Source organism: Amblyraja radiata, chromosome 46, assembly GCF_010909765.2.
Source record: "Amblyraja radiata isolate CabotCenter1 chromosome 46, sAmbRad1.1.pri, whole genome shotgun sequence".
In the NCBI taxonomy this organism is placed as follows: Eukaryota; Metazoa; Chordata; class Chondrichthyes; order Rajiformes; family Rajidae; genus Amblyraja; species Amblyraja radiata.
Window position 1 is genome coordinate 8,528,351 of NC_046001.1, and position 13,798 is coordinate 8,542,148.

The following is a 13,798-nucleotide window of genomic DNA, read 5'->3' on the forward strand; positions in this document are numbered from 1 at the left end:
GCAAAATGAAAACGCTTCTGAAGCTCCATTTACCATTTAAATAATCGTAAGCTTGCATCTAAGTAAAATTGATTTCCAAACGCATTGATAGTTTACGATTATTTAAATGGTAAATGGAGCTTCAGAAGCGTGTTCATTTTGCATGTTAAAACCCACCTGAGAACCATGGGCGATTTTGCAATTTTACTGACGGATTTTCAACTTTTAATACTTTTAATACTTTTCATATAACAAATGAATAAAGATAAAAAGTCAATAATGCCACTTTTGATGAAATGCAGCGAGCAAACGCGATAATTCCCGATATTTTCGATCTTTAAATCTCCACGGCAAATGTCCGCTAACCACTTCCGCTGTTTTGACACCTTCAGCTCCCTCTTGAATTTACCTTAGTTTCTATCTTTTTTTTGGACTGTAAATTTAGGTAGCTGTGCCTCACGGTCACCCCAACTGGCACAGTAAATTGCAGCTCACAAACTGGCCGTTTTCGATGTTTTTAACGGGTGTGAAAGTGCGTGTTTTCCCATCCACTAACATGTACCGGAAGTGACGCTTGTCCCCCAGTTAAAATTTTCGGTCACGTGAGTGGGGATTTACGCTCCAGTGACCTTTCGTGAAATCACCCTATTGATTTTCTATGGACATAACAAAAAAGCTGTGATCGTGTGCAGTCAAAAGCCCATAACCTTCTTAAAAATTAAGAGAACTGAATGAAATTTTCAGTTATCGTAGATTGAACCATTCTGAAACAAATATAAAATAATCTTACTTGGATGACCTGAAATTAAAGCATATAATTAGTTAGTTACCCAAGTGTAGCTAATTTCAAACTTCAATTACTAGATCTAAACATCTATCCATTTCTTAATAAATGATTAACATTTTTAAATAGCCTAAGTGTCCAAATAATATTCATAAATAATTCACAATAAAACATGATTTTTAAATCTCATTTACATTAATTTATAGGCCAAATGGAAGGAATTTAGTGTTTAATTGCTGTAAATTAAAGTCCATTTTAAATCAGCTTTCTAGTGGGATCCTGTGAACGCGCTGGTTTAGAACGTTCACATTGCGCTAGATTTGTGCCCTCAAATGCCCAGAAAAATACTGCGGGATATAATGGGCCCAAAATGAGCTACTCGCAACATTAAACTTTGTATAAAGGGATCTTAAGAAGCCCTTTTTAATGTAAAAATATGCAGCATACCTTCTATTATTTGCTCTATGAGACCCTGACAGCTGCCGGTGGTCGCGGGTTTAGAGATTGATTTTTAAACTACTATAACTGTTATACGAGGCCTTTAAAACTAATAATAGCTTTTGCGACGGGGTATTCCAGCGATTTTTCGTTAATAATTAACAAGGCTGAACATCTTCGATTTGAACAGCCTAGAGAAAATCGCGTTTTAAACCCGCCCCCCTCTAAACGGCGCCAAAATCGCGCACGCGGGCTGGGACAGATTTTCAGCGACGCTTCAGGTAGGCTTTGCAACATACCTACACTAACACTATCCTACACACACTAGGGACAATTTACACTTATACAAAGCCAATTACAGAGTCAGGGGAGAGGGAGACAAAGAGATATGGAAGGGTAAGGTGTGAAAACGACAGATCAAAGCAGAAAGTAGACACAAAGTGCTGGAGTAACTCAGCGGGACAGGCAGCATCTCTGGGGAGGAATGGGTGACGTTTCGGGTTGGGTCGAAACCTATCAGACTGGTTAGGGATAAGGGAAATGAGAGATATAGACGGTGATGTGGAGAGATAATGAACAATGGATGAAAGATATGCAAAAACGATAATAAAGGAAACAGGCCATCTACTAGCAATGTTACAAAATTTTGAGATTTAAAAAATCAAGTCTGCAATTTATCCCATCAGATAAAGCATAAAAAGAAGTTTAATTTGACACCTAATTCACTTTCATATCTTCAGTATTAAAAAAGTTATGGCCATTTTCATACTCGGAAATTAGCATCTTGTTCCCTATTGATTTTCCATTGACTTAACACAAAAGCTGTGATCGAGAACAGTCTAAAGCCCATAACTTTATTAAAAATTAAGAGAACTGAAAGACATTTTCAGTTATTATAGATTGAAGCATTCTGAAACAAATAATAAACAATCTTACTTGGATGACCTGAAATTAAAGCATATAATTAGTTAGTTACCTAATTGTAGCTAATTCCAAAATTCAATTACTAGATCTAAACATCTATCCATTTCTTAAGGAAAGATGAACATTTTTAAATAGCCTAAGTGTCCAAATAACATTCACACAAGAATTCACAATAAAACATGATTTTTAAAACTCATTGACATTAATTTATAGGCCAAATGGAAGGGATTTAGTGTTTAATTGCTGTAAATTAATGGCCATTTAAATCAGCTTGCGTGTGGGATTCTGTGGAACGCGCTGGTTTAGAACGTTGCCATTGCAGTGGATTTGAAGCCCATATGGCATGAAAGATACTGCGGGATTGAATGGGCCCCCTAGTCAGCTACTCGCAACATAAAATTTTGTATAAAGGGATCTTAAGAAGTCCTTTTTAATGTAAAAATAAACAACCTACCTTGCCTTGTCCCCTACATGAGATCCATCCCGTTGTCGGGATTCGCGGTTTTAGAGGATGATTTTAAATCTACTATTACAATTAAATAACCCAATTTAGTTTTAAATAACCCAATTCAGCAACTAAGTAGGCTGAACAACATCGATTTCAACAGCCTAGAGAAAATCGCGTTTTAAACCCGCCCCCTCTCAAAGGCGCCAAAGTCGCGCACACGGGCAGCGGTAGAACTGCAGTGCCGCTGAAGGTAAGTTTTGCAACATACCTACATTGTAAGCTGTTTGTAGGGTGAAAATGAGAAGCTAGTGCGACTTGGGTGGGGGAGGGATAGAGAGAGAGAGAGAGGGAATGCCGGGGCTACCTGAAGTAAGAGCAATCAATTAACGATCACCCAGTCAGCGTTTGGTCTCGCCGATGTATAAGAGTCAACATCTTGAACAACGGATACAGTAGATAAGGTTGGAGGAGGTGCAAGTGACCCTCTGCCTCACCTGAAAGGACTTCGGGTCCCTGGACAGAGTCGAGGCAGGAGGTATAGCGACAGGTGTTGCATCTTCTGCGGTTGCAGGAGAAGGTAACTATCTATCTTCGGTTTAAACCAGCATCTGCAGTTCCTTCTTACAAAGATAAAAGCAGATGCTGATCAAGGAAATGTAGAATGGTACATTGTTGGATGAGGGGAAGGTGACAACGAGGCATACAATCAGTAACATTAATCAGGAGAACAGTGACACAAGAAGCTGGAGTAACTCAGCGGGACAGGCAGCATCTCTGGAGAGAAGGAAGAGACAAAGACTTTAAGACTTTTGCCTTCCATCACAGTGAGGAGGTGCCTGGTGAACTCACTGTGGTGGATGTTAAATTTGCGTTTATTGTGTGTTTTTGTTATTTTTATTATACGTACGACTGTAAGGCAACGAAATTCCATTCAGACCGAAAGGTCTGAATGACTAGAAAGGATACTTGTCGTTTTCGGTCGAGACCCTTCTTCAGACTCAGTCTGAGATGTCACCCATTTCTTCTATCCAGAGATGCTGCCTGTCCTGCTGAGTTACTCCAGCATTTTGTATCTATTTTCGGTGTAAACCAGCATCTACAGTTCCTTCCAACAAACAGGGCTGTGGAAGCCAAGCCACAGTGGATATTTTTAAGGCAGAGATAGACAAATTCTTGATGAGAACGGGTGTCAAAGGTTATGGGGAGAAGGCAGGAACATTGGATTGGGAGGCAGAGATCAGCCATGATTGAATGGCGGAGTGGACTCAATGGGCTGAATCGCCTAATTCTACTCCTATAACTTGTGAACTAGTCAGAGAACTAGGGTGGGGGGTGGGAAGGAGAGTGAGGGAAAGCAAGGGTTGCTTGAAGTTAGAAAAATCAAAATGTAATACTGCTGGGGTGTAAGATTCCCAAGCGAAATATGAGGTGCTGTTCCTCCAATTTGTGTTGGGCCTCACTTTAACAATGGAGGAGGCCCAGGACAGAAAGGCCAGAATGAGAGGGGGAGTTAAAGTGTTACGCAACCGGGAGATTTTTGGGCTTTTTTTGGTTAGTTTATTATGGTCACGTGTACCAAAGTACAGTGAAAAGCTTTTTTTGTTTGTGCGCATCTGAGCTGATGCCTGCCCCTCTAACCGGTGTGTCCCTGGTGTATGTGCTGGCTTGCTGGGGTCCTCCCAAGACTAGTGAGCTCAATTTAAGATTTTTTTGTTGATGCTGCAATAAAGTTTTTTGTTTGAAAGAGTTGTATCCAGAATTAAAGCTCCTTCAACCTCCCATCAAACACTCCCAGAGAGGGACGGCACAAAACAACAATGTCCTTCATGGTGGGTAAAGCTACTGTGGTTGAGTAACCTACTTGCCTGAAGAATGGCCCCAGCTACCAGAAGTCAGACCATTGAATGCAATGGACATATCTTTCATTGACAAAGCGTCATTCAAAAAGCCATAAGTGATAGGAGTAGAATTAGGCCATTCGGCCCATCAAATCTCTGTCGCCATTCAATCATGGCTGATCTATCTCTCCCTCCTAACCCCATTCTCCTGCCTTCTCCCCATAACCACTAACACCCGTATTAATCAATAATCTATCTCTGCCTTAAAAATATCCATCGACTTGGCCTCCACACTCTTCTGTGGCAAAGAATTCCATAGATTCACCACCCTGTGACTAAAGAAATTCCTTCTCATCTGCTTCCTAAAAGAACATCCTTTAATTCTGAGTGTGACCTCTAGTCCTAGACTCTCCCACTAGTGGAAACCTCCTCTCCACATCCACTCTATCCAAGCCTTTCACTATTCTGTATTCACCAAGTGGTTGAGTAATCGTACCAAAAAAAGACACATAGTGCTGGAGTAACTCGGCGGGTCCAGCAGCATCTCTGGAGAACAGGGATAGATGACATTTCTGTTTGCAACCCTCCTTCAGACTCACTGGGACATTGACTGCGCTGAATCTGATTCTAAATTCACCTGTGTGCATCAGTTCATTGCAAATACAGTTGCTTTCACTACCTGGTGTGACAGAGCCATAAATGCCCTTTGGACGGTATAATTTTAGTTGGAGTTTAAATACTGCCTCCTCGGCGAGTGGCAGCGGTGACAGTGAGTATGTGGTGAAGGCGTTGTTAACTGCGGGTTCAAGAGCAGCAATTGCAACACTACCAAAATTCGACAAGAGGCAGGAGATGGCGACGGGACCCTGAGACCAGACTAAGGAGAGGCAATCACAGGGAGAGAACATTTCTCAGGCTTTCGCAAGACATCTTCAGTAGCTGCCAGGCGGAAATAAACGTGTTTCATTCAAGGTGAGAAAGATGCAACATAATTAATTCAGTTTTAATTGTCGATACTGTAATCTGTCCCGTGAATGGGAAAGAATTCTTTCCCCACTGCTGGGTGTAAAGCTTCCCAGAGACTGGGTACTCTGTAGCAACTCCCTGCTTTGAAGTGCCGTCTGAGAAAAATGTATACCCAAAAAGGAATAGCATCTTTAAATATTTAAAACAAACACCGGAAACAGTATTTTTGTCACTTTTTGGGAAGATTTTGATGAACTCTGAATGTAACTAAATGTCACTTTCAACCAAAGATTGATTCCTAGATTTAATGCTTTTCCTTTTCTGTAACTGACCCCGTGAAAGAACTCTCCCATCAGATAGACACAAAAAGCTGGAGTAACTCAGCGGGTCAGACAGCATCTCTAGAGAAAAGGAATAGGTGACGTTTCAGGTCGAGACCCTCCTTCAGATCCTTTTCTTTTCCTCCAGAGATGCTGTCTGACTCGCTGAGTTACTCCAACATTTTGTGTCTATCTTCGGATAAACCAGGGCTGCCAACATTGGGTGAGAGTTGGGAGTGAGAAATTTGCGAGAGACCAAGCCCGAGGGAGCATCGCGACCGGGGGGGGGGGGGGAGGAGGGTGCCCCCTCCCATTGGTACGGAACATTTGCATTTTTCAGCTTGAAATTGTGCAATATGGTGCATACTGTAGCAAGTCTTATAACTTACACTTGAATGCAATATATATGCTTTAAATTGGATTGGAGCGTTTTTGAAGGGGGGGAGGCTGTGCGATCACTGATCACTGGCCTTGGGGGTTCCCGGTGAGGGAGTGGAGCAACTGAGTGGGAAGAGGGTGTGGAAGAAGGGTAGGAACTTTTTGAAATTTGATGTATTAAAATCATGTTTTAGTGCACTGTAGAAGTATGATTTCAATGTTTTTTGTATGAAGTATTTTTAAGAGGTAACTTTTTAAGGGGTAACTTTATCCACACAAAGGGTGATGGGTGTATGGAACAAGCTGCCAGAGGAGGTAGTTGAGGCAGGGACCATCCCAACATTTAAGAAAAAGTTAGACTGATACATGGATAGGACAGGTTTGGAGGTATGGACCAAAAGCAGGTAGCGTAGCTGGGACATGTTGGCGGGTATGGGCAAGTTGCACCGAAGGGCCTGTTTTCACACTGTATCACTCTATGACTACATTATACCTCCACCATGCATGAATGCTGCAAAATCAAGTGATCGAGTTTTATTGCCATATACTCAAGCATAGAAACATAGAAAATAGGTGCAGGAATAGGCCATTCGGCCCTTCGAGCCAGCACTGCCATTCAATATGATCATGGCTATTCATCTAAAATCAGTACCTCTTTCCTGTTTTTTCCCCATATCCCTTGATGTCGTTAACCCCAAGAACTAAATGTAACTCTCTCTTGAAAACATCCAGTGAATTGGCCTCCACTGCCTTCTGTGGCAGAGAATTCCACAGATTCACAACTCTCTACGCGAAGAAAGTTTGTTCTCATCTCAGTCCTAACTGCCCCCCCCCCCTTTATTCTTAAACTGTGACCCATGGTTCTGAACGCCCCCAACATCGGGAACATTTTTCCTGTAGTTACAGTAAGTGAAAATCTAGCAGGCAAGCAGGATGCTTTCACCAACCACCCCCATTTGAAGTCCACTATCTTCCACCGTATCTACCCAGTGCTTGGTACTTACTTCCAGCAGCCACTGGTTGTCCTCCAGGATGCACCGAGCTGCAGCCTGATCCATGCTGGTCACCTGGGCGAATTCGACACAGAGACTCTCTCTCTCTCCCCCCTCTCTTCCGCTCTCTCTTTCTCTCTCCCTCTCTGTCTCTCCTCTCACCCCCTCTGTCTCTCCCCTCACCCCCTCTCTCTCCCGTCTCCCCCTCTCACTCTCTCCCCTTCCCTCTCTTCTCTCCCCTTCCCTCTCTTTTCCCCCCTCTCGCTCCTCTCTCCCTCCCACCTTACTCTTCCCCCTCTCTCTTGTCCCCTCTCTCCTCTCTCTCTCCCCCCTCTCCCTCTCTCTCCCCTCTCTTTCCCCTAACTCTCTCTCCCCTCTCTTTCCCCTCTCTCTTTTACCACCCCTCTCTCTTCCCCTTCTCTCTCCCATTCTCTCCAACCCTCTCCTCCCTCTCCACCCCCTCTCTCTCTTCCCTCTTTCTTCCCTCTCACCCCTCTCCCACCTCACCCTCTCCGCTACCTCTCTGTCCCCCCTCTCCCTCTTCTCTCTCTCCATTCACCCCCCCTCTCTCCCCTCTCTCTCCTCTCACCCCCCCTCTCTCTCCCCCCACTGTCTCCCTGTCTCCTTCCTCTCTCTCTCTCTCCACCTCCCTTTGAGAGTCTGTCCCTTCGGCACAGAGACTCTCGTGGCAGCGGCGCAACGCTTCCGACGCCCGGGACATGCACTGTCCGGAGTGCTCCATGGCCGGAGCTGCAGCGAGCGACTCGCAGCGCTGCAAACACTCGTCCGTCCCGGCTCCCCGCATCTGTTCCCGCCGCTGGTTCTGCTCCCATCCCTCCCGCAGCCCCTGCTCTCCAACACCCGCGGACCATGCAGTTTATCCGAGTTTTGAAATTTTCGTTGATCACAAAATTTCTCACCATTGAGCGTGAGAAATTTCTGATGAGCGTGAGGGCGTGAGAGTTTGCTTGAGGGCGTGAGTCTCACGCTCAAAGTGTGAGAGTTGGCAGCCCTGGATAAACCAGCATCTGCCGTTCCTTCCTACACAACTCTACCATCAGTCTTGTTTCACCTGCTCCCCCTTCCTAGGCGTTTCATGGTTTTCCTGCCTGAAAGCAAATTACTCCTCTTCACTTTAATATTCATCAAGAGGTGAAGCGGCTAAGAATCACCAGCATAGTGGGCATACATGGTAGGTTGTAATCTTGCCTGCTGAGTACATGTTTGGTATACCAATGTCTGAGTAATTGTAAAATGGAAAATGACCATTTGCAGCAATTACCTAAACTCTTCAGAGAACGTTATATGGATTATGTCAAAGTGGGGCCTGATCATCCTCCTATATTCAGTATTGACACTGTTCTGTAACTCTGACTCCCAGAACAATGCCCAGACTAAATGCACAGATGTACCTCCCCCTCAACCAGGCACAGGGCGTCAGCACTGCCTGCTGCTATAAACCACTTAGGGTCCTTTCACTGGCTATTAGTGGAACAATCTAAGTTTCACAATTACTGTGTATGCAATATTTGCATCTCTATCATGGATGATAGCAGAGATAAGAGTGATACTCCAAAGATCAGACATCATAAAGATTGCATTATGAACTTCGCTTCAGATTGATATTTTGGCAAGGATAGAAAACGTTAATGTACATCTGACAAATCACTATTTTAGTTTGACTAAATTCAGGGACAATCTTACAATGATTAAAGATAGGAAACAAGCAGAACTGAACGTAGCTGAGACACAGGAGCAGCAAGAGGCCACTCAGCCTCTTTAGCCTTTTGTGCTGTTCAATTACGTTAGAGGTCATTTGTGTTTTTGCCACCTAATTGCCATAGTTTTGTAAAATAATGATAGGGAAGATGGAACTGTTATGGAGCATGAGTTATGCGTGGAAGAGACTGCAGTAACAGATGTGTCAGAAAAAAACCAGAGGGAATTAATCTGTGGAATTCTTTGCTACAGAAGGCTGTGGAGGCCAACTCAATGGATATTTTTAAGGCAGAAGTAGATAGATTCATGATTAGTACGGGTGCCAGGAGGTTATGGGGAGAAGGCAGCAGAATGGGGTTAGGAGGGAGAGATAGATCAGTCATGATTGAATGGGCCGAATGGTCTAATTCTGCTCCTATCACTTATGACCTTATCACAGTGTACAATAGAAGAGGATGTGCAGACAGCTGAGGGCATTGTTAACTAGGTTCAAAAAATGATTGATGATCTAAAAAATAACATTCTTCATCTGCACTTTCACCTGATACATTATCTTTTCTTTTAATTGGGTGTGTCAGCAGTTCATTTGAGCTTTATTTTATGGCGCATCATAATTCCTGGCTGGATAAGGCTGACTCATTGAAGGTGCACAGGATCAGGGTTTAATTCTGCCATTTGTGGGAATGACTGTGCCGAACTTAATGCCAAGAGAAACTAACCTCATCTGCCTACATGTGAACCAGCATATCAAGTGCCAATCTGAAAGCCTCTTAAACCCCACAGCCATACCTGCCTCCACCACCCCTGATAACGCATTCCAGGTGCCCACCACCCTCTGTGTAAAAAAAAACCTTGTCCTGCATATCTTTAAACGTTTCCCCATCTCACATTAAAACTTTGCCCTCTAGTCTTTGACATTTCCACTCTGGGGAAAAAGGTTCTGACTGTCGACCCTATCTGAACTGCTGAGTTCCTCCTGCATTTTGTGTTAAAACCAGTAAAGATTCCAATTCAGATGTAAATGTCACTCCCTATTAATGATATTGATGATCACTATTTTGTAGGCAATTGTCTCAACCCCATCATGCTTAGATCATAACATTCCAGCCAAATCTACCTCTCTGCTGGGTACGGTTCTTGGCCATTTACCTGACCCCAACACATCCGGTAAGGATAGGAACATATTACGGGGGAAACGAGTGCAATGCAACCAAAATGTATGCTTGCTCTAACGCAATTCTACCCGACAGCAATTCTCTGCAGAGAGAGTGAAAGGCAATGTAGGTGACCTGAAGAATTCTAGTGGCAACCAGAGAGAGGTGTACTTTAAAACAGAGGTGGGGACAACCACACAGGACAAAGACTACATTCATATCTGGAGCAGTTGCCTGTGATGCAAACAATTTTATTATTTTAAATACAATTGGATGGATTCATTAATTTTGATCATTTTAATGTTTTTTCTCAGCAAGCAACCATGAATAAGAAATCATCATACTTGGACAATGCGGTCGGGGTGGGTGACCTGGTGCTATTGGAGCCTCTCACCGATGAGTCTCTACTTTCAAATCTCAAGGAACGATTCAGCAAAAGTGAGATCTATGTAAGTACAGTGAGAGGGAAGACTCCTGTGTGATAGTTTTCACCTTCAATTGAGATTATCTGATATAACAGGGAACAGATACACTGTTCAGATGTGACACTTTTGGCTCCCCTGCAATTTCCTGATGAGACCGGCGCCTCTAAAGGTTGGCTGCTCAGTCAGTTCTCTGTGGGCCAATGAGTGTTTTGTTTGATAGTCCACTGTTGGGAAATTCAGTAGTTCATGAGGCATGCCTCGTGGACATGAGGCCCTGATGCTGCCTCGTGCATGTGCCTTTGGGAATTGGGTGGTATTTGTCCAAAATATGCACCAACCTTGCAGTGGATGAACAGGAAATAGTCTAATGTCATCCTCCTGGTACAACTATCCTCTGCATACTACACGGTTGATTGCAGAGCCTGATACACGTACTTGGTGGTTTCTTCCAGTAATGTTTGCTGTGTACATGCTGCGTAATGTACAGTGGATGACAGTGAGCAGGTGGGTTAGTTGCTGTGGTCTCTACACAGAGACCATTTTGTGCATGTGGCCTTCTCATCATGGGTGAAGAGGCAAGCAGAGAAACTTAGAATGGTATGTTCAAAATGCTGATGGATTCTTGTCATTTCACAGACCTACATTGGGAGTGTTGTTATTTCAATCAATCCCTACAAGATGCTTCCTATCTATGGCCAGGAGAAAATCAACGAGTACCGCAACTCTAACTTTTACGAGTTGAGTCCTCACATGTAAGTAAAGGCAGCAACAGCACGCCCTTTCCCCCCAAATTGAATTGGAGCAATTGCTTTAATCCTCTGTCAATCAAACCTGGTGAGTAATTGTTGTAAGTGATTGATTGATTTTATCCCCCTAATTTGTATGTGACTATCCTTTACTCGCTGCATTTTTCTCTAGAAGTTATGTGTAGGTAACAATTGCCGAATGGTTTGGGAAGCATTTGGCTGCTTCATTGCAATAGGATTTCTCTGGACAGATGAGCACAAATGGACTGAATGGCCGATGTCATCTGTACTAACCTTGTGAAATCATCACAGCACAGAATTCTAGGTTCACCTGATCGTTTGTAGTTAATGGCTATCAGGGCCGTTGCTGTATGCTCGAACTATGTTTTTATTGTGTCGATTCTGGGATCCTTCCCGGTGCTTTGGTGTTTCAAAACTATATCCATTTTTTGGGGGGAACGTATAAACTTTGAAAGTAGACAGCTGAAAAACAAGTGCATACGTAATGAAGAAATGTCAGCAGCAGGAAAGATTTTATGCAATATGTTGTTTAAGAAGGAACTGCAGATGCTGGAAAATCAAAGGTAGACAAAAGTGCTGGAGAAACTCAGCGGGTGCAGCAGCATCTATGGGGCGAAGGAAATAGGCAACGTTTCGGCCCGAAACGTTGCCTATTTCCTTCGCTCCATAGATGCTGCTGCACCCGCTGAGTTTCTCTAGCACTTTTGTCTACCTTATGCAATACGTTTACAGCAGAAATCGAAAGGGGAAGCTCTCCTTTCATCTTTTAGTTATTTGAACATATTGACTGATAAGATTAATAGATTGTACATCACACCATACAAGCGTAACATCTATGGCAGACATTTTGTAAAGTACAGCTAGTCAGGAGCCTCTGTACAACCTTTTCCCCTCCTTTTAGTTTAGTTTAAGGATACAGTGTGGAAACAGGCCCTTCGGCCCACTGAGTCCATGCCGACCAGCGATCACGTGTTCACTAATTCTATCTGACACTCTAGGGACAATTTACAGAAACCTATAAACCTGCACGTCTTTGGAATGTGAGAGGAAACCAGAGTACCTGGAGAAATTAGTTTCTGGAAATTAAACACTCTCTTTAACAAAATATTAAGATGCCACAGATGACGGCAAGGAAAATGTCACAGAAATATAGCAAACTCAAAGCTTCTAATCAACTCCTCGTTTCTCCATGCAGCTATGCCATTGCTGACGAGGCATACAGATCACTCCGAGACAGAAACATGGACCAATGTGTTCTCATCACCGGGGAGAGTGGCTCGGGAAAAACAGGTATCGTATCTTGGGTCACAGCCGATGAGGCCGGCTATTAACTAATTCTGGAGAGTATCTTCCATAAGGCTTTCTCCCAGGAGCCACCTAAAGTCAAATAGAATGTGCAACAATGTAATGTGTGGGTGTGATTCAAACCCTGAATGTGGAATTTCGACCGAGAGACGACTCTGGACCAGTTGCTGAGTGATTATCAGCAACTAAACTAAGATTGCACCAGATGGATTGTCCTGTAGGAGTAATTTAGTCTTGTTTAATGCACCGCTGTCAAGGTCGGCAGATGTTGCAATTGGAAACTGAGAAACCAATGCACCTTTTACATTCTTGGAGCATTTAAATCCTGCAATAAACAAATAAAACCATTAACTTTGTTTGTAATATAGATTTCCTACTGCTAGAAAGCAAAGGTCATTATGTGGTAAATGTGCCGTGAAATGGCTTAAAAGAGTAATAGAGTTGGTGTAACATTAAAAAGAGAAAGCTAGTGAATTCTGAAATAGCATCAAACACAACATGTCAGACAGCACCTGGGGGAAAAAATGACTAGTTAACCTGAAGTATCTACCTATCCTTATCCAAATCTCAAATAACCTACTTTTTAGTCAGAACATTTATTTCCACAGTTCCCAGCCCATGAGAAGTGTGTGCGTGCGTGCGTTTCTATGGCAGGAAGCGGGTGGAGTTAAAGTCTGTTCCCGTCTTTCGAATGAGACCTTAGACAACCCCTGGTTGTGGCTGCTTAAGTTACGGAAATTCTCCCCTACAGAATTTGCAAATCGCTGCCCAAAATAGATATATTCATTCTCATGGAATTTATGTGGGGATAAGAAGTAAATACAGAAACAATCTTTTTTTCAACTCGCATTTCCTGATGCATGGGTGGGCAGCGAGGCTTCACGTTATGGAAAATTGTGATATGGCCCGTCTGCCTGATACACAACCTCCTTAATAAGGTGGGGTTGTCTGTACTAGAGAAGGCCTGCACAGAGAAGGCCAATTGACCCATTGAAGTCATGTCGATTAAACAGGTTCCACTTATTTTTATTGATATCTCTAACATGATATGTGTTACTCAACCAACATCACTATAACCTTGTCCCTAATTCTGCTAGATTGTTATTGCATTTTTATCCTGGTTAGGGCAGCAATGGAGGCCCCATTTATCCTGTGGCAGCTTCACTGCATTGTTTCCCCAAAAGTGAATCTCTCAGAAAAGAAATCTTCCCAGTCGAAGCTGAATAAACCTTGCCTTCCATGCCATGGAATGTGCTGCTATTTATTTGATGATACCAGGAACCCCAGGTAAATCCACCTCTGGTTGAGAGGATTTAGGAGCAAAAGGAATTCCGAATTCCTCATTTCTCACCTGCCTTCAT

General features: G+C 43.2%; 1 protein-coding gene across 2 annotated transcripts in view; it reads left to right on the forward strand.

The window, feature by feature from the left end:
- Positions 1 to 10,263: 10,263 nt before the first annotated feature.
- The window catches only part of LOC116968736 (unconventional myosin-Ib-like), a 32,824-nt gene continuing 29,289 nt past the window's right edge, over positions 10,264 to 13,798 (forward strand). For both annotated transcript variants that reach the window (XM_033015540.1, XM_033015541.1), the window contains exons 1-3: positions 10,264 to 10,389; positions 11,002 to 11,117; positions 12,328 to 12,422. In XM_033015540.1, coding sequence (XP_032871431.1) covers positions 10,264 to 10,389; positions 11,002 to 11,117; positions 12,328 to 12,422 — 337 coding nt within the window. The remainder of the gene's footprint in view (positions 10,390 to 11,001; positions 11,118 to 12,327; positions 12,423 to 13,798) is intronic.